At 41.1% G+C, this 21522-nt stretch overlaps 1 protein-coding gene across 1 annotated transcript in view; it reads left to right on the top strand.

Annotated features, from left to right (window-relative positions):
- Window positions 1-21522, top strand: part of MAP1B (microtubule associated protein 1B) — a 66574-nt gene that overhangs the window by 40063 nt on the left and 4989 nt on the right. The window contains exons 3-5 of the mRNA XM_030466994.1: window positions 10029-10111; window positions 14364-14504; window positions 16350-21489. Coding sequence (XP_030322854.1) covers window positions 10029-10111; window positions 14364-14504; window positions 16350-21489 — 5364 coding nt within the window. The remainder of the gene's footprint in view (window positions 1-10028; window positions 10112-14363; window positions 14505-16349; window positions 21490-21522) is intronic.

Here is a 21522-nt window from a genome sequence, read left to right as displayed (position 1 = left end):
GTACTGAGCAAGAAGTAGTGTTTTTCCTAAGATTTTATTTGGTTATTTGACATTTAAAACAGAGTTAGGATGTGAAATATTCTTTTTCTGAATGACTTAGCAAAGTTAAATGGAAACAATTGCAAATAAAGTATACTGAGAAATGGTTTGCTTTGCTCAGGATTATTTTAGTTCCTGGGTCCAAGATGCTTTCCAGTGGTAAAGAAGAAATTTCCTACTTCCTAGACAGAGAAGGTTGTGTCTGGAAGAGGTTTCATGTTGTGTAGCTCTCTTTATCTTCCCTGGCTAGTAATACAGTAATACAACCAAATGCAGGCTCTGACAAGGACTTGGGCTGCCCTTCAGGAGCAGTGAGTCAGCTCTGCATTACTGCAGTCTCCCATCGTGGTGTGTGTTGGCTGCCAGTTTCTCTGCAGTACTGGGGCAGTGTCCTGTGCAGCTGAAAACTACAGCTCCAGATCCACCAGTCAGCTTTGCAGCATATCATAAAGCTGCCTGTACCATTTTCTATGCATTTAAGTTATTAGGGTATAAGAGAGATTAATATGTGACAATAAAAGGATTTCAGCCTGAAAATCCAGAGCTGACCATAGTATACATGCAATTAATTTACTAACTTTTGGTTAACAGCTTTTTTAAGATTATTACTCGTAATTGAGATGAGTAACTCAGCATAGCAACTTACAGGAAATCTCACATTTGCCTACCTTCCTGCCTCAAGTTTATGAACACAAAAGCCAAGAGGAAAAGATTAAAATCATTTGCCTAGACAGTCGAAGACAAATTTCTGAAGAAGTGGGTGTTGTTTTCTGTTTTGTCTTACCTTTTATTGCTGTAGTTGCAAGGCCTGCAGTGTTAACATTATTGTCTGTTAAATACTACAGATCTCTTAATAGCCAGGTAAATGGTTTATGGAAGAATTTCCATGTTGATGAGTCCAGCAGTCTTCTCTCTTTGGAATCTTTCCTTTCAAGGTTGGAAGGGTGATTCCTGAGGGAGATGGTGAGTCCAGGTAAATAAGTTGTTGGTGAAAGCCCACATGAGATGCTTGGGATGGGGTCTTCACTTCTCAGAGTCGCACTGACCAGAGTCACGCTATTGAACAAAGTTGGTCTCATGACTGACATTGCACGTGAGCGACATTGCACAGCCCTCTGCTAAACACTTACCACTTTTCCCTCTCTTTCTGCTTAGATGTTAAACTGTGCTGCTCTCTGAACACTTTTTTTTTTTGCCCTTCTTGTAATTACAGGAGGTAATTTCTTGGAGGATGATCATAAAGCTGCACTCAGCTGTCTGCAAAGCATAATCTCAACTGTGCCAGTTCAGATTTATGTCCTTTGCTTTTGCTCACTGAAATTACAATGCTGTCAGATTGTGGCAGACAAGGCTTCTGGGATTTGAGCTTTATCGACTATGTAGATTGTAAATTAACACAGGTCAATGGAAGAACAGAAATGTCTGAGTTCAGAGGCAACCACACCTGACTACAGCAGCAATTAGGCATCAAATGAGAAAGCATAGATCTCTGCAAGGCATCTGCTATCTCTACAACAGCTGGTTGGGATGTTGGGTAGTGTAAATTAGAAATACGAAATCTTGGGTATTGGCAATATCTGATTATTCTATGATGAGTAAGGAATGTTTGGTTTCCTAATCAAAGTAGTATTCGAAAAGTTAAAGACTCACTTCAAGAAGAGGCTTATCTTTTTCCTGCTAAGTGTGAAATTTAATGTTCAATAGCAACAACTTGCAGCTTAACTCATTGAGCAGATGAGTTGTTGACTGACTAGTGAATGTATTTTTCCCTAAGCAAAGTCAAGGGTGAGCCCATTTCTCAGGAGCATTGGATTCCCCTGCTGTTGTAAGCTGAGTGTATAAACAGGAGGTTTTCTTCTCTTTAATTCAGGGTGTACTGAAGTCTTCACTAGCCTTGGTTTTAGATTTCATTCCTCTCCAGAGTTTCAGTGAACTCAGTAATAAAATTGCTAGAGTACTTGGCTCAGTTTTTGTGGCATATTACCCTTTTTTGGGAGATAAACCTGTAGACATCAAAAGTATAATTTATAAACTGTTCCTGTTATTGTGCTGATTTGCTTTGTCTATGTCTTCAGGGAATTTTTTTTATTTTTAGTACAACTTCATTCAGAAGAGTTTTTTTATGCTTTTGCAGTCCTTCATGAAGCCCTGAAGTTGTAAAACATCAAGAATAATGTGAAAACAACTGTATCTGGAGGTGGGGAATGATAGGTAATAATTTGTCTCTGACAATAACAGATTGGAGTGAAAGCTTGCTTCCATTTGATAAATGGCTTTCTTGGCAGCAAATTAGGTGTCTCTCAAGGTTGGCAAATAGTTCAAGGAATCAATATGTAGTGTGAAAAGTTGATTCAATTAGTCTATTGATCAACGGGGTATGTGAGAACATTATTTAAGGCCTTGAATTTACTTCAGATTTCAGGGGGAATGGGTCACACAGTGGTGGCATCCCCTGCGACCACTTGTAGTTCTTGCAGCAACTCCTAACACAGCTCAGTTCACAGGTCAAATATTAAAGTTGCAAGTTCAAGGCAGAAGGTATAAATCTAGCTGTGAACAGTAGAACAAACAGGTCAGCTTGCTTCTCCTTGCTGCAGCTGAAGAGAGCTGACCAAGGATGGGGGGACTGGGTTCATGTCAGTATCTTGAGGCTGAATCTTGCAGTTACTGTTCAGGCTGCATCTTCATCTCCTGACTATCCTTCCACTCTCAGGGAAATATTATTACCTGGAAGGATAAACCCAAATGAGATCAGACAAATAAGGACTTATCCGAGAACTAAAATGAAAATTGCACCTAGCCTTATTTAATTAAATAAGTGTGAGCTTGGAAATATGAAAGTACAGCATGCTTCAGGATATCATCTCTCAGGACATTTATTTTATACATGCTACAGATCAGATGTCGGTAGGAAAAATATTTAACTATCACCAGGTTACACCTGAACCATATGAACATTGAATATCACAGAATCACAGAATAATCCAGGTTGGAAATGACTTCTGAGATCATCAAGTCCAACCCTTAATATGAATATTGAATTCCATTAATATGAATTTAATTCAATTAATATTAATCACCATTAATATAATATATTGATATAACTGAATTAAATTAATAAGAATATGAATTCCATTTAATATGGAGAAGATAAAACAGGGATTTATGCTTCCTGCAGAGTCACAACATAATTCAATATTGCAGCAGATCAGATGTAAGAGAGATTAGCCTAACCTTGCATAAATGCTCTGTAATGCTCTGTAATAATGCTCTGTAAAAAGCATATAACATTAGGTATGAATCTGAACTAAGAATTTTGTTCAGAGCAAGAAGGTTTAAGTAATTACAAGGGAAATAGTCGCACTTTGCAGTCACTGTCACTCTTCCAAGTCCTTGTCACCAGCAGAGGACTCAGCAAGGTTAGTAGAGCTGTCTTTTTGTCCATATCTGTCATGACAGCTCAGCATCCTAGCAGGTATGCATTTTATTTTTACCTAGAAATGAGTAAAGTACTCTGATACTTGTACATACAAAAAAAAAAAAAAAAAAAAAAAAATTACTATACATTCCTTGCATCCAGCTGAAATATAAGAAGTCTTTTGAGCCCTGGAGGTAGTGAATCTATCTCGTCTGGTTTAAACAGAGTTATACCTGTGTTACGCACTCTTCACCATGTCAGCTAGTGACAAGACTGACTGATTAGCCTCTGCAGCCCCTGACATCACCTGCAGGGCTTTCAGAGATCCCTGGAAGGAGCTTTCTAAAGTTGCACTTTCATAGTTCTGGGCCTGGACTATGACTTCTTCAGATAATTGATAAACTGCTGCAAAAGAAGATTGTGATCCTTTGTCCTTGATGTGGAATTGTTGCAGTGTAGTGCCTCCAGGTTGACAGTGTGAAGGTCCTGATATTTGTGCTGAAAATTGAAGATCAGTGTAGGAAATAGCAAACATCAGATGACCAGTCATCCAGAATTCGTAATACTCTTGATAAAATGGAACAATCATGCTGGACACCATGTTAACACATATTTTTGGAGAAGTTTGAAATCTCCACTACAAAAAGAAGGTTGAGCAATGAGCAGTTTGTTATTCAAGATTTAGAACATTTACTGCATTACCATTGGCTAGGCAAACAGCTCATTCTCTCTCTAAGGTATTTACTGCTTTAACAATATCTTGTGCAAGGTGTATGGTAATCTTTTGATAGCCTCCATCAGACATAGCAAATCTGAAACAGGTGTAGCTGAGACAATTCTTAAACATCAGTTCTTATTTTCCAGCATAGTTACTGACAAACCTCAATACTATCTTTTAAGAGTCTGAGCAGCTTAATGACAGTGAAACATCTGACCTCTTGCTCAATGGCAAAAACCTTTGTTGTATTCCTCAGGTTATTTATTCTGTTTTTTCTAAAGGCAGACTGTCTTCTACCAAATTAATTAAACGTAGAAGAGTGTCTAATTTGCCCATGGCTTGACCTCCTCTGTTTCCTCACCTTCCCTTCAAGCCCCAAATATATTCACATGTATTAAATCCTTAGCTGGTAATACTTGTTTTTGTCATCCACCTCTTGCTGACCAGAGATGTAAAGACTACGAGGACTAAAGCTTTTAAGATGTTGCTATTAGTGGATATGAATATATGGGATACTTTCTTGGCTAGGAATTAAAATACACCAAGCCTTTTCAGCCAGCTATACCCAAAAGTATAAAGGAAGTAAGTTCCAAGTTGCTGCTCCTCGAACACATCCTTGCCCTGTTAGGAAAACACCTTTATGACTGTATTTGCCTGCTAACAATGTCTTCTCAGAGCTAAGGAAGAACTGTAGGAATGGATGTTCTATGGTTCGCTTTGGAGAATTTTTCTCCCCTCTGCATCAGAAATTCCTTCGTAAGACAGGGGCAGCTGGAGCTGGGCCTGAGCATTGGAGCTGACTGGAAGTGCAGAGCACTGAACATTTGCAGCAACAGCAATTTGGGCTTGTGGGAAGCTTTCTTGGCAAGCCTTATAAGATGTGCCATCTGCTAATGTCAGCCAGCCCAATGACAGGTATAACATGGCAGTCATGTCTTCAGAAAGGGAAACTGTAGAGAAACAAGATAAATCAGGTGCCTCGAGTTGCCAAAGAGTGGGTGTGAGTCCACCTGTGCCTGGTTAGGGCAGGCCCCCTATTACCAGGGGGCCAATAAAGGTGGGACCCACACCCACAGAGGGAGTTCACTCTGGTGCGAGGCAAGGGAAAGGCCAGCAGTTCATTGAGCCTCAGGAGCAAGAAAGGCTCTTCCTACTACATTTGGTGGAGAATGCGGGCAACATACAGACGTCTAAAGAAGCAGCAGTGTGAGGAGCTGGCAACAGGAACATTCTCCTTGATTTGAAAAAGTGCCTGGGCTAACACTCTCCCTGAAAGGTATGACCAGCAAGCTCTTTGGATTGGAAACCCCTGAGCAGAGGGAAGCCAAGATAAGGATTCTCTCTTTGGAAACCCCTGAGCAGAGGGGAAACCCCTGAGCAGAGGGAAGCCAGGAGGATGGAATCCCATGAGGAAGGGTTAAATCCTGTGTAATCCCATGAGGAACCAGCTCTTTGGAAACCCCTGATCAGAGGGAAGCCAAGATAAGGATTCTCTCTTTGGAAACCCCTGAGCAGAGGGAAGCCAAGAGAAGAGCAGATACAGGAGGGAGAAGAACAACTCAAGTCAGAATGGCAGAGACTTTGTGAAAAGTGCCTGGACTGACATTGAATGGTTTGCCTAGGCTGCAGCAGTGTATGTTTGTATGTTTGTAAGATAGGCTTAAATCCCATAAGCTATAAGTGTATGTTTGTGTCAGTCGAAAAAAAAAAATTGTGTATCAGTGTTGTAGTGTTTGTAAGCTAGGGTGAACTGGGAAAGCTTTGCTGTATAACAAAGGGTTAAATCCTGTAAGGAGAAAAAAAAAAAAAAAAAGAGGGCAAATATAGAGAAACAAGATAAACCAGGTGCCTTGAGTTGCCAAAGAGTGGGTGTGAGTCCACCTATGCCTGGTTAGGGCAGGCCCCCTATTACCAGGGGGCCAATAAAGGTGGGACCCACACCCACAGAGGGAGCTCACTCTGGTGTGAGGCAAGGGAAAGGCCAGCAGCTCATCGAGCCTCAGGAGCAAGAAAGGCTCTTCCTGCTACAGGAAACAGTACTTAGAATTTCTTTATAATGAAAAAGAAAAGATGTTTAGTGTTCCCCAAGAGTTTCATTTGAAGGCTGGCTCAGGTGTCAAATAGTTACCGTCTTCAGGGAGAAAATATTTTCTCCTCATCCTTTCTGCCAAGAATCATCACAGGAAAGAGTTGCCTTATTCCTCTGGGTTTACTTTGTGTGGGAATGGCGTTGAGGGGGAGTGAGTGGGTGCTGGTGTCCATCTGGGGTGGTGGAAGGGGCTGATGAATACACCTCTGTTGAGCAGCATGTTGCCTAGGGCATTCATCCTTGTGAGCTGGTGTGTTGCACAGGCATGCCCAGTAAGGACAAGTGTGTCAGTGCTGATCCTTGGTTAAACCAAACTTGAAGGAGGGCTAACTTTCTTTCCCTTGCCATTCTGTTGCATTTTGTGTTTGCACAGATTTAACTAAATCTGTGTTAAAAGCGGGCCCCACTGTATGATCATCCTGAAAAGATCAGCTGTGGTAGAAATCTGTTCAGTCACTCCTCTAGGAAATGATACTGACACCATATTCATCCCAATAGTTCTATTATAAATGTCACTGCTATTTGACTGAGCAAGGGAGCAATAAGATCCTATGGCCATAGTAACTGGGATGATGCATGAGGAAATCACCCTTCAAACAATTGTCACCTGCTGTTTGCTTCTCTTCTCTGTCCCAGTTCTGATTCTACATTCATATCTACTTTGAACTTGAATCTTTGCTTAATAAAATCAAGGATGAGCAGATTCTTAGATATCTTTCTTCCAAACATTATTAATATTAATATAGTCTATATATAGAATTCTGACTTCCTTCCAGAAACTGTAAGTAGGTAAAAATCTATCCACTCAATCATTTCTATGAAATCTGGAAGTTTCTTCCTTTCTTCCTCTGACACATAAAATATTTTGTCAAACGTGTAAAGATGGGATGGAAAAATTCAGTAGAGTTAATTTAAAGCATCTCCTATGTGAGTCTCAGATTCTTCAGCTCCCACCTGTAGTTCAGTAAATTGCACTCTCTTGCCAGTTGTGAAAAGCTGCTACTGCTTTCTGCTCCCACACTCTGATAGTTTGTTTCTGTTTGATAGAGCTTTCCATGGGAGTCTTTCCTTCATAGCAGCTGAGCATCTCAGGGTATCAATCTGGGCAGTAAGCCTATGCTGCTCTTACAAAATTATACTTTTTAAAAAAAGACATCTTTTTATTCCTCAGGCAGTGACTTGGGATCATGTTATTGGTACCAGCAAGTAGCCGCAGACTTCCCAGTTCTACATAGGATGGGAACCCTTGGGAGACTCATAACCTACCAGTGCTAGTTGTCCACCCTTTATGATAAGCAGTAACACATGTTGATGCTTAGAACTTTGAAGAGAGTCAGTCACACATTGCAGCTCTGAACAGTCCCTGTGTGCATGGTGCAGACCTCTGGTTTTTTGCCTCTTGAAATCAGTGTCAAGGTGCATGAAACTGTGCAACTGCTGGAGCTGGGTCTGTGGCCCACATAAACATAGGATGTGCATAACCACAATCAGTGCTGGTCAGTAGGAGCTGCATCTCCCTGAGTCAGATCCCTCCCACCTACACAGATAACATGACTTAGAGTAGCTTCTGTGGAGTCCAAAGTGGGTGCTTTGAGTCAGGTGAATATTACGCAGCTTTCTGACTAATTACATGTGTTTTCCATCTGAGTTTAACTATTAAGCAAGAAATATCTGTGACAACTTAAGGTTGGTGAGTTCCTTAGTTTCCTTACCAATGGTAAAGATGAGATTCAGTAATCACTGCTTTATCTCTTAATTTGAGAGAAATTTGCAGAATAACTAAATTATCACACCGCAGAGTATCTTCTGAAGGAATCTGTGGCAACAGAACCATATGAATGTTTTATTGAATGTATATGCACTCCTGTTGGAGAAGAAAGCAAAGGTATAAAAATGAATTTATTTACAAAGGGAACTGCATGCTGCAGAAGGAGACCTGCCTTCTTCCCCTTTTGAAATACATCATCTCTATCTTTCTTTCAAAGAAAGATAGAGAGTAAATCAAGAAGAATTTGTTAAGAAAATTATATTTCTTCAAATGAATTAAATTGTTATCCACAAGTCTCTAGGCACTGACCTGCACAAGAGAGTAATAAACCCGTCTAACATTTTAGGAAAATTTCGCCCACTTCCCCCCTCTTCTTCATCACCTTCTGTAATTTGATCATACGTTTGTACACTTACAAGCACAGAAGTTCCCCAGAGCAGAAGCAAAAGCCCCAGCTCAGTGGGTGAGAAGGAGGAGGAAGGCAGGAGGAGGAGGAGGAGGGCATTGCTGGAGCGGGCAGGGGCTGCTGCCTGGGGGCTGCCCTGGGGAGGGCTGGGGGCAGCGGCGGTGTGGGAAAGGCTGACTGCCCACCCTCTCAGGCTGCCCCCGGCCTCCTGGTGCTCTCAGGAATGCAGAGCTCCTTTCATCATGGCCCTTCTCGGCCTCATTATATTGCATCTCCTTACAGGGGAGCTTTTCTGGGTTAGCAAATAGATGACTTGTTCTGTGCCCCTCTATACTTACTTTAAAGCAAAACTATTTTAATTGATTAATACTGCGACAAGCAGTTTGCTTGGAAGGGTCAGCTTTTCTGGGGTTTTTTGGACTAATTGCCAGTCTGGATTTCTGAATGACATAGCTGCTAATTAATCTCACTGCAGTTCTCACAGAATGAGACCCTGATAAGAACTTGCCAATTAACATAAGAAAAAAAGATGTCAAGAGTCCTGTTGTGTTTTTCTGGCATCCACTCGCAGTCAGATGAATATAACTGCTAAATACAGAGACAGGCCAGCTACTAAGTGTGAAAGCCAGTGGGCCACAAGGCTGCTTCAAACTTGGCCAGACATTATTCGTTGTGGAGCTAGCTGTTACTTATACACTTGTTCACTCTTATTGCCTAACATTGCTTTTTTGTAAGTGGGAAGAAGATGAAGCAGGGCAATGCAGCAGGTGTCTAACACATCCCCATAGGGGTGTGTCCCACTGTTAATTAATACTAGCTGAAGGCTGAAAGTGAAGTTTAGACAGGGTGGATCCCAGCCTTCACCTTGTTCATCTGTTGCAGCCAGGGACCTCCGTCTGCATGGGGCACTGCATGGCTAGGGAGCACTTGTGTGGTGTGTGACAGGAAGAAGGATGCAAGTGCCACACCAGACAGTGCTGGTAGTGGTGGGCAGTGGGGCTGCAAGTTGGGCTTCATTGCGTGCTTGTTACGATTATGCCTGTTAGCTGTGGTGAACAGCACCAGTACACAGCCCAGGGGAAGTTTGCAGCCTGTGCTTGACTTTCCTGATGCTGGAGTTAAGCCTCTGATAGTTCTTGGAAAAGCTAATTTAAAACCACCCGGGCTTGTTACAGGACTGTGTAATCTCAGTTGTACCTGTGCTGTAGTGTTCATGAAAATACAGGGCAAGATGCTCAGATGATGATGGATACTCCAGTCTCTGTTCTGCACCAGCTCCAAGGTGTGTTACTGGAACTCTGCCAGCCTGGAGGAAGGGACAGGACTTAGTTCTGTTGTCATTTTGGTTTCATTACCCTGAATTTTCCAGAGTAGTGTTTCTGTTCCACAGGGCCAGTCCATGTGTGTTTCTGAAGACATGAGCAGTGCAAGCAGTTGGTGTTGCTGGTGTGTGCTGCTCTGGGTGACCAGAGAGCTGCCACACATCAGGATGTACAACAAGATCATGAGAAGTGCTGGTTTAAACCAGGGTGGCTCAATTTAATTTCTTTTGGTTTTTGTTTTGTTTTGTTTTTCTCTCTGTGCTTGCAGGTCAGAAGATTCTTCACCACAGAAGTGATGTCTTGGAAACTGTAGTCCTGATCAACCCCTCAGATGAAGCAGTTAGTACTGAGGTAAGTCAGAAACACTTTGTTGGTTGTGTCTTAAAAGCTCCGTGAAGTGGACAGGATAAGAGCAGTGAAACACATGTAGTTAAAGTGATTTTTGAATATCACTTACTGTCTTCCAGCACAGTGACTGACAAACTCCAGTATTGTCTTTCAGAGTCTTAGCGAACTGAGAACAGGTCCTAACTGGATGAAAGACATATTAGGAGCAGATACCATGAAAAACATCAGCCATCCCATGATTTTCTCCCTGGTTTCCTAGACTTCTGATAAAACATCAGGGTGATAGGGCCAAAACAGACCTCTGATCCCAGCACTATTTTAGAAATGCATCAAACTCCCTTACTGATGAAATGGAGCCAGCTGTGGTGAAACTGCATCAGCTTTTCTTCTACTCCTCCATAGCTCTGGAGTCCTATTTTACACATAATGCAAAAAAGTACCTGAAGGTGCACTGACACAAATTTATGTTTCAAAAAGAATTACCAACTGTACAGTTGTTACTATAGGTCGATCTGTCTGAGCTTCTGAAACAATGTAAAATAACACTGGACTCTAGGGAGTGCCTCAGAAGAATACTGTGAATTGTTCATGAACTCATTAGAGCAGATTCAAAGAACTAAACATGTAGTTCAAGGTCAAAATTGACAAATTTAACTAGTGAGCCAGAAAGTTGAAAATATACAGATAATTGCAATGCTAGCCTGTGCTGGAAAGCACTGACATAGTACAATGGCACAGCTGGGAAATCCAGTGGCTCCACTTCTTCTACATAGTGAAAAATCCACTTTGTAACTGCCCTGAAGTAATATTAAACACAAGCAGGAAGAAGGACACTGAAACAAATTTCTGAACGCTGTGAAAATTTAAGTAAGTAATTCACCCTAGTTGCTGGCAGTTCATTCACTAAAAAAACTATGCATGAAAATCTCCTACATGACATTAGAGTTACTTGGCAAAAAGCAAGAGGGTCAGCTCTTAATATGCGCAGATATCAGAGTAAAAAAGCTGTAAAATGTCTGTGTGTGGAGGGGGGTAAGAGCCAGAGGAGCTGCCAAAAGTTTGGAAATGCTGTTTCTGTCGCTGTTGTTCTTCATACCTTTGGTGAATGATGACATGAAAGAACACAGTCTGAGGCTCACTAATGACTTCTGAACCCTGGCTTTACTTCTTTGGCTCTGGAAAGTGTTTGGCTAGGTTAATTTCCTCTCACTAGAATAGGAGGCAATCTTTTCTTCACTTTCATCTTGCCAAAATGGTCACAGCCAGAAGTTACAAGCTGAGATTTACCTTGGCTGGCTAACTTGACACAAGACTCTAACTTGACACAAGCCAGAAAGAGACAATAAGAAAGAGGCAGGAGAATTAAATTGGAGGCTGGGATAGACATGCTCTGTCCATTATGGCAAATAACAAACTTAGTTTCATATATCAAGAGATTTCCAGGTTGCACCTAGGAAGACAGTGATATACCTTGGAGCTCTGACTTCACCAGAAGGACACAAATCTTGTCTGTTCAGGAAAAACAAAGAAAAATTATATTGAAAGAAGTTCCTGCTAATCTGGCTGGAAATAGCCATGCTGGTGGTAGTCTGAGGATAATTCTTCCCAAAACTTTTGCCATGTTCTGTCAAATGGCAAAATACGTCCTAGAAGAGACAGGCCCAAAGGGAGAGAGACTGTAGTGTCCCAAAGAAAACAAGGTTCTGAAACCTCCCACGAACAATTTTTTCCATCTTAAGGAAGCCCACTAAGTTGCTCTAACACTCCTGCAACTGTGCTGTAAACCTGGGAAACTGCTGATCTGCTGATGCTCCTGTCTCTGTTCACCTTTACCTCCATTTTGAATGAGGATACATCTTCTTCTTCACTTCCTTCAAACAATGTAGAACTTCAACCAAGGGTAAAGCTGAACAGAATCATCATATCGCAGTGTCTCTTCTGAAGTGGAGTAGCCTTGAAACAGGGAAATGAGCTTCTGATAGTCCTTTAGGAAGCCTTTGTTATGCCCAGACACAGAATTTATGTGTCTCTTGAGGGTCTTCCATATGAATCATACATTATGCTCTGTAATCTGAAAGCATTTATTTGCTCTTGTCATAGTTTGCTAGCTCTACAGACTGCATTTCATCATCAATTAATATAATAGGTTGAAGGAAAATACATCAGTTGCATATCAATGATTCACAAATCAGGAAATAATTTTGCTGTTTGAAATACTTGAGAGTTTACAGATAAGTTGGCAGACTGCCCAAAACTGCTACCAGCAACAAGAGAAAACATAGCAAGGAAGCCAATTCTTTGGTTTTAATACAGCTAAAACAGACAGAATTTGAGCAACACACATCAGATGTCCAGCTGCACTTATCTGTATTTTTGTCTGAAATAGATACACTCAATCTAGCAAGGATAGTGATCCATTTATAATCATTTAGTGCTATTACTAACAAACCAGCACTACTCCTGCTTTTAATTATAGGAACTTTCTGCAGCTTAGCATCAGGGTCACCTGTTCAGTTAAATAGCAATAAAAATGTGGTAGAGTTAGGATTGTCTTTCAGATTTCTAGTCCTCTCCATCCCTCTTGTTTACTGAAAACATGAGTTTTTCAACAGAGATTCAGGTCGAGTCTTCCTGGCTCACCCTTTATAGCACGAGCAAGAATTATTTAGAATTTAGATTGTTTAATGATCAATATAAAAGAAAGCATACAGCTTTGGAGTCCCCAGAACAGCAGAGATATAGACCTGCTGGAGAGGGTCCAGAGAAGGGCCACAAAGATGATCAGAGGGCTGGAGCACCTCTGCTATGAAGACAGACTGAGAGAGTTGGGACTGTACAGCCTGAAGAAGAGAATGCTCCAGGGAGACCTTACAGCAGCCTTCCAGTACATGCAGGGGCCCTGCTTTTCACCAGGACAGGGTAGTGACAGGACAAGGGGTAATGATTTTAAACTGAAAGAGGGAAACTGGATCCTGATGATCTTTAAGGTTTCTTCCAACCCAAATGAGTCTATGATTCTATTATTCTGAAATTTGAAAGAAAATCTTGATGTGAAAGAGAGCTGATGTGATTGTCATCTCCATGGAGATGAAGCTTGGATGCAGTGTCATGTGAAGTTGTTCCAGATGGACTCTGCTCATTTAGTCTTCTACGTGGACATACTTTTTCAGGAATCACTTTTCTGGTTTAACTTAATTCCTCCTGAAACAGAGGAATTAGTGCACTTGAAATTCATACCTTGCCATAGGCTGAATTGATTTTTCAGTGTTGGACAATATTTCTGAAGTATTTGCAAAAAAACCCACTTTACAGTGCAGAATTTTAAATGGGTTTTTTTAGTTTTGTTCTTAAATTTAAGTTGAATTTAGCGAATAGAAATATACTGAATATATGTTTCTCTTAGCATGAAGATAAATCTCCCCAGGGGAGGAAAAAACAATTGTTCATAGTTGTAGTGAAGGTCAAGTAAAGTAATGAGCAGCTGCTTTACAATGCTTAAGAATTCTTTCAAAATGCAGAAAAAGGTTATTTCTTGGCAGCAAGCTCATTTATGCCATCTGGCATCCTCTTTATTTACTAATGCGTATTCAAAAAGGTCTTGGAATGACACATTATAAAAGCTTCTGGTTTTCATGCGACTGAATCTGAGTGCTTGGAGTTCAAATTTATGAATATGGTGAAGCAGCATTGGCCTTTCAGCATTGGCCTTCAGCCTTGTAGTTGATTCAGCTTACAACAGACTGGCAGTCTAAATATGCCACTTTTGTGTGTGATTTATGGCTGTTAATTTCCAGTGACATTTTAGTAACAGAATTACAAGTAATGCTGTACTCTGGAAAAGAATAGCCTTCCAAATGCTGAGTCTGACACATATACGTGTCCCTCATTAACATGTGGGACAGAGTTTGCCGAGGGGTTCCTGACACAGTGATCTTAAAATGCACCAAGAGTTATATTTGATGAGTATGTATGTTCACTGGAAATACTGTCTTCTTTCAGATTTTATTCTATTCTCCTCTTTGCTTTCTTTTCCATGTTCAGTTTGTTTTATTTATCAGACCTTCTCTCTACTTGCTTCTTATCCCTCTTTTTTTCCCTTTTGATAACAGCAGTATAATTTGATAATATTTCGGTATTCCTGAGAGATTTTGGTGCAAAATATATTTTAATTAGGACACATAAACTGCATGTTCTTAGCAAAATACAGAAGCACATGATAAGTCCATTATTTATGTGTTTCTCTCCTACACTCCAGGTGCGCTTAATGATCACAGATGCTGCAAGACACAAGCTGCTTGTTTTAACTGGACAGTGCTTTGAAAACACAGGAGAGCTCATTCTTCAGTCAGGGTCCTTCTCCTTTCAGAACTTCATTGAGATCTTCACAGATCAAGAGGTATGTTTGGAAGAGTGTCTTCCATACATTGTCATGTGGTGGCAGAGGTTTCTAGAAGACCAAAAAATGGCCCTCTGTAGTTTGAACCAGTTCTCTTTACTCTTTCTTATAAGCTTTCTATCAAAACATTTATTTAATTTAATATAGATTTAATGTAAATTGCATAACAAAAGATCTAAATTTTATTTGGGGGAATTAAATGGCAGCTTCCAGAAACAGAAAATTAAGGAACCTTTTGACAATAAAAGGGGATTTCAAGGCCTAAGATGCACATGAGAAGCACTCAAATCAAACTTGACATTGGATTCTTGTCTGGTGGCAGCTAAGTAATAGGTGACATGAAATAAGACTGAGGCTCTAATTTTTTTCTCCCCGTGCCTGCTAGGTTTCTTTATGGTAGCGCTTAAAATTTGGCCAGTGAGATCTGTAAACCGTGTCATTTTTATGTACTAAAAAGATAGATATGAAGTATTTAATGCTATTTTTTTTTCGAGACTTGCCATTTTACTGTCTTGCTTAATGTACTGTGTCTGAAAGCCCCCATAGGGCAGGAACTCATAGTCAACAAGCTGTCACACCTAATTTGGCTGCTTTGTAAAGTATATATTTAAATAAATCCTATGGCTGCATCTCTAAGAATTTAGTTTGTAAAAATTAAAAAGGATTGTCTCAGTGGAGTGAAATTTGAAAGTTCAGGACCAAAAAAGCAGAAGTTTGCATGACTCCAGCATTACCTTATTGTACCCATTTGATCCTATTCTCAAAGCCTCTTTCTTCAGCATAAGGGCAGGGGAAAGAGCTGGATTCCGGTTCTCTGAGACTTGCATGATGCATAAAACTCACTGGCAGCTGGCAAAGTTACTTTCCTGTAAAACTTGCAAACCCAAGTTCCTTGCTTCTTTGGCTAATTAATAACGCATAATTACTTTATGACTATGCAAAACGAGGGGCAAATTCTACCATTTGGAAATAAAACTATGTGCTGGGAAGGGTAGGGGTGGTTGTTGGCCATGAGTTACAACCATCAAGGGGTTGCTGACGTCGTGGGTGTGCAGGGCACGCTTCCATGGGCTATGAATAGGGCTTACCTGGATTGTTTCTGCAGCTTGCAGCAAGCCAACATAGCTCTTCAAAGATGACATGTCTGACATACAGATTAGATGGACTTAAACTCAGATGGTTTGGATACTAAGTAAGGCTGAAAAATTACAATAGAAAATATTTTTCTGCTTTATTTTGGTATTAGTTGGATTACTTTCATTTGGATAACAGTCTCTGTGATTTTTTCGAGTTTTATTTTGGTCAGTGCTGAAAATAAATTATGTAGCAGAAAGAAAGAAAGTGAGACATAGGCACATGATGCAGCTGCTCCTGGGAGGACCCTGGCCTCCTCTGGGTTGCAGTTACCTTTGTGCCTGTGGAGAGGATGTGCTTTGTCCCTGAGATGTTTGGCTAGCTCTTCTGGATGGACTAAGGCAGCTGGGAGACTCATGAACCAATGGTAGAGATTGTGACAGCTATGGCAGCATTAGCCTCATAGTCAGCATCCCCTGTCCATGTAAAAGGTTGTTCTAACCTCCTATAAAGAGCTGGAAGAGGGAAGGAGGAGCTACTTGGTCCTTTGGGCAATGGGAACAGGGAATGAGGTCCTTCTTTGTATTTAAAACAAAACAGTAATAAACTAATTGTGATAAGTTTCATATAGTTTCTAGGATGAGTACTCACCAGTGCAGAAGCAAATAAAGATTTAATCTATCTGATCAGGAAATACTATATTTTGACATTAAGTGTCATTAAATAATTAATTTATATGCATTTCCTTCTGTTTTTGTTTTACAAACCTAGATTGGTGAATTATTAAGCACTACACATCCTGCCAATAAAGCCAGCCTAACCCTTTTCTGTCCTGAGGAAGGAGACTGGAAAAATTCCAATCTTGATAGACACAACCTGCAAGACTTTATTAACATTAAACTCAACTCGGCTTCCATATTGCCAGAAATGGAAGGACTGTCTGAATTCACAGAATATCTGTCAGAATCAGTAGAAGTGCCATCGCCCTTCGACATTTTGGAACCTCCAACCTCAGGAGGCTTCTTGAAGCTCTCCAAACCCTGCTGTTATATTTTCCCAGGGGGCAGAGGGGATTCTGCATTGTTTGCAGTGAATGGATTCAATATGCTGATTAATGGAGGATCAGAAAGAAAATCATGCTTTTGGAAGCTTATCCGGCACTTGGATAGGGTGGATTCCATTCTGCTTACTCACATTGGAGATGACAACCTGCCAGGAATCAATAGCATGCTTCAGAGAAAGATAGCTGAACTAGAAGAGGAGCAGTCACAAGGGTCTACTACCAACAGTGACTGGATGAAAAATCTGATCTCACCTGATCTAGGAGTTGTATTTCTTAATGTACCTGAGAACCTGAAGAACCTGGATCCTAGCTTTAGAGTAAAAAGGAGTGTAGAAGAAGCTTGTTTTACCCTCCAGTATTTAAATAAATTGTCTATGAAACCAGAACCTCTTTTCAGAAATTCAGGAAATACCATTGACCCCATCATTTTATTTCAGAAAATGGGAGTTGGCAAGCTTGAGATGTATGTGCTTAATCCTGTCAAAAACAGCAAAGAGATGCAATATTTTATGCAGCAGTGGAGTGGCACTAACAGAGATAAAGCTGAATTCCTGTTACCAAATGGCCAAGAGCTAGACATTCCCTTATCCTACTTCACATCAGTTTCATCCCTGATTGTGTGGCATCCAGCTAATCCTGCAGAAAAAATAATCCGAGTTCTGTTTCCTGGAAACAGCACTCAATATAATATTCTGGAAGGACTAGAAAAACTCAAACACTTAGAGTTCCTTAAACAACCAGTTGTTACACAGAAAGACTTGACTGGGAATGTTGCTAGCCTGCCTGTGAAACAGGCAAAGCTGAAACAACGAACAGACAGCAAGGAGAGTCTCAAGCCTGTTGCAAAGACACCACCAAGCAAACCTGTCAGAAAAGAATCTAAAGAAGAAACACCAGAGCCTGCAAAGCCTAGCCCAGCACCAGAAAAACTTCAAAAGCTGGAAAGCAAAGACAAAGTTCCAGTTAAAAAAGAGAAACCAGTGAAAGTGGAGACCAAACCTATAGTGGTGGAAAAAGACATAACAAGTAAAGAAGAACAACTAGTAAAATCTGAAACTCCTGAGAAACAAGGTGCAGATGTAAAACCAAAAGTGTCAAAGGAGAAGCCAGTGAAAAAGGAAGTCAAAGCAAAACCTGAAGAAAAGAAAGAGGAAAAAGAAAAAGCAAAGAAGGAGGTTTCGAAAAAAGAAGAGAAAACACTCATCAAAAAAGAGGAGAAAACACTCATCAAAAAAGAAGAGACAAAGAAAGAAGTTAAAAAAGAGGTGAAAAAAGAAGAGAAGAAGGAAAATAAGAAGGAATTAAAGAAAGAAGCTTCAACAAAGGAACCTAAAAAAGAAGCTAAAAAAGAAGAGAAGAAGGAAATTAAGAAGGAAGAAAAAGAAGCCAAAAAGGACATCAAAAAGGTTCCTAAAGAAACAAAGAAGACAGCATCTCCTTTGGGCGAAGCCAAAAAACCAGCAGCGAAGCCTAAACCACAAAAGAAGGAGGAACCTGCTAAAAAGGAACCAGTATCTGCTGGAAAGCCAAAGGAAAAAGGAAAGGTTAAGACTGTGAAGAAGGATGTCAAAGTCAGTGGAGCCCAAGCTGCCATTGCAGCAATTGGAGTTGCTGCCACAACTATAGCAGCTGCAGAAATTACAGCCAGTGAAAAGGAACTTGAAGCGGAGAGATCCCTTATGTCCTCACCAGAGGATTTAACAAAGGATTTTGAGGAATTAAAAGCTGAAGAAGTAGAAACAATAAAAGCAAAGAAACCTCAAGTTGCACTTATAGAGGATGAACTGAAACTCATGGGCACAGTACAGAAAGAGGCCTTTGAAGTACAAAAAGAAAAAATGGATAATGAAGGACCTGCTGAATCTTCTGATGAAGGCATAACTACCACAGAGGCTGAGGGTGAATGTGAACAGACACCTGAAGAACTGGAACCTGTGGAAAAGCACAGGGTTGATGACAATGAGAAATTTGAAGATGAGGGGACCGGCTTGGAAGAATCATCTGAAGCAGGGGATTATGAGGAAAAGGCAGAGACAGAAGAAGCTGAAGAACGAGGTGAAGATGAAGAAGAAAAGGCAGCACTGGAGACCACAAAAGCAAGAAAAAATGAAGACAGCTCAGAAGAAATAATGGCAGAAGCAGATACTAACATAAAAGATTATAAGTATATTGAAAAGGCAGATTACGAGGCAGCAGATGAGCGGGCTGAGGAAGACAGAGAAGAATCAATAGAGAAGGCAGAAACTGAAGATACCGAAGAAGAGGATGACAAGGCAGAAGGTATCAGAGATGAAGACAAAACTGAAAGGAAAGAAGCTGAAGAAGACTATGTGATGGCTGTGGTAGACAAGGTGACAGAGGCTGGTGAAGTTGAAGATAAGTATGGCCTACTCATAATTACACCAACAAAATGCTCAGAGCCTCAGTCTCCAACAGCTGAACCAGCCTCTTCTATCCATGATGAGACATTACCTGGTGGTTCAGAAAGCGAAGCCACTGTCTCTGATGAGGAAAATAGAGAAGATCAGCCTGAGGAATTCACTGCAACTTCAGGTTACACACAGTCTACAATAGAAATATCCAGTGAACCAACTCCAATGGATGAAATGTCAACACCCCGGGATGTCATGAGTGATGAAACCAATAATGAGGAAAGTGAGTCACCCTCGCAGGAGTATGTGAACATTACCAAGTATGAGACATCACTGTACTCTCAAGAGTTTGGCAGACCTAAACTTTCCCCGCTTCCAGATGCTTTTAATGGTTTATCTGAAGGATCCAAAACAGAAGCCACAGAAGGCAAAGACTATAATGCCTCAGCTTCCACCATCTCACCACCTTCTTCTTTAGAGGAAGACAAATTCTCCAAGTCTGCATTCCAAGATGTATACCAGCAAAAAGAAAGTGAAATCCATGGCACTGCTAAATTAGAAATCAAAGAACCCTACCAAGAAGATGTTGGTGGAAAACATAGCCCAGCCAAGAGCCCGGCTGACAGTTTGTCCCCTCCGTCACCTGTTGCCAAAACACCATTGAGTGAACGGAGTGTGAACTTTTCACTCACTCCCAACGAGATCAAGGTCTCACCTGAGCCTGTCCCTGTTGCTAAATTGCCTGATGTACGTCAAGAAGTTGCTGAAGAGCACTGTGCAAGTCCTGAAGATAAAACTTTAGAAGTAGCATCTCCCTCACAGTCTGCTGCTGGTAGTGCTGGTCACACACCTTATTATCAGTCTCCTACTGATGAGAAGTCCAGTCAGCTTCCCTCTGAAATGAGTGAAAAGTCTACAGAAGCTCCTGTTAGTTTTGAAATCAGTGAAGACAAAGATGAGCCTGCAAAACCCAGAATAAGCCCTATGGACGAGCCTGTGCCAGATTCAGAATCTCCTATTGAGAAGGTTCTCTCACCCCTACGGAGTCCACCACTGATAGGTTCAGAGATGAATTATGACACATTTTTGAGTGCTGGTTTAAAGTCTCCCACTAGAGATTACAGAAGTCCTTCTGAGGGGAAATCTGAGAAAGAAAAATCACCTGTTCAGATGAGCCCAGCTTCTGAAACCAGCTCTGTGGGCCTTTTCCAAGAAAAACAAGATGAGAAAAGTATGGAGTTTATGGTAATTAAGGAAGGCTTCAGCCTTGAGAGGAAAATGGAGGATACAGAACCAAGCAGCTCCCAGTCTTCGCTGGTCTTGGATGAGCGGAAATTAGTGGGGGATCTCTCACCTACTCAAGCTGATATCAATCAATTTGGTTCTTTGAAAGAAGATACCAAAATGTCCATTTCTGAAGGTACTGTTTCTGACAAGTCTGCAACTCCTGTTGATGAGGTTGTAGCAGAAGACACCTATTCCCACATAGAAGGAGTAGCTTCTGTCTCTACAGCATCTGTTGCCACTAGTTCATTTCCAGAGCCAACTACTGATGATGTATCTCCTTCTTTGCATGCTGAAGTTGGATCTCCCCATTCTACTGAAGTGGATGATTCCCTTTCAGTGTCAGTTGTACAAACACCAACAACTTTTCAGGAAACAGAAATGTCTCCATCTAAGGAAGAGTGCCCAAGACCCATGTCAATTTCTCCACCAGATTTCTCACCTAGAACTGCAAAAGCCAGAGCGCTGATGCACGATCACAGATCTCCTGAGCAGACAACTATGTCAGTAGGTTTTGGTCAGGAGTCCCCTGAGCAGTCATTAGCAATGGACTTTAGTAGGCAATCTCCAGAGTATCCTACAGGAGGCAGTAGTATGCACCATATATCTGAAAACGGACCAACAGAAGTAGACTATAGCCCTTCTGATATACAGGAGCCTGCTTTTGCACAGAAGATTTCCCCTGTGGAGCAGTCATCTTACTCTCAGGAGAAAGATATTTCAGAAATTATTTCAGTTTCTCAAATTGAAGCTTCATCCTCAACTTCATCAGCTCATACACCTTCCCAGGTAACTTCACCACTGCCAGAGGAAACTTTTTCAGGTGCCGTTCCACCCAGAGATATGCCACTGCATTCTTTTACCTCAGAAAAGGTTCCAAGCCTAGGAGAAAAGCTGTCACCAAAGTCTGACCTATCTCCATTAACACCAAGGGAACCTTCGCCTCTGTATTCTCCTAGTTTTCCAGATTCTCCTCCTGCAGTCACAGAGGCAGCATCAGCTAGTCATACACCTTCGTTGTCACTGCAAGTGTCCTCTGCCAAAGCATTTGGTTACCAGGAAGCCCTAACAAAGCACACTACAGAACTCAGCCCAGAAAAAGATGATTCAGAGAAAAGTAGCAGATCACCAGAAGAACTTAGTTATTCTTATGAGGCCACAGAGAAAACTACCAGGTCACCAGAGGATATTGGCTACTCCTTTGAGGTGGCTGGAAAATCTGTTA

This window comes from Calypte anna, chromosome Z (assembly GCF_003957555.1).
Source record: "Calypte anna isolate BGI_N300 chromosome Z, bCalAnn1_v1.p, whole genome shotgun sequence".
NCBI classification, from domain to species: domain Eukaryota; kingdom Metazoa; phylum Chordata; class Aves; order Apodiformes; family Trochilidae; genus Calypte; species Calypte anna.
This window is presented reverse-complemented; position numbering and strand designations above follow the sequence as displayed.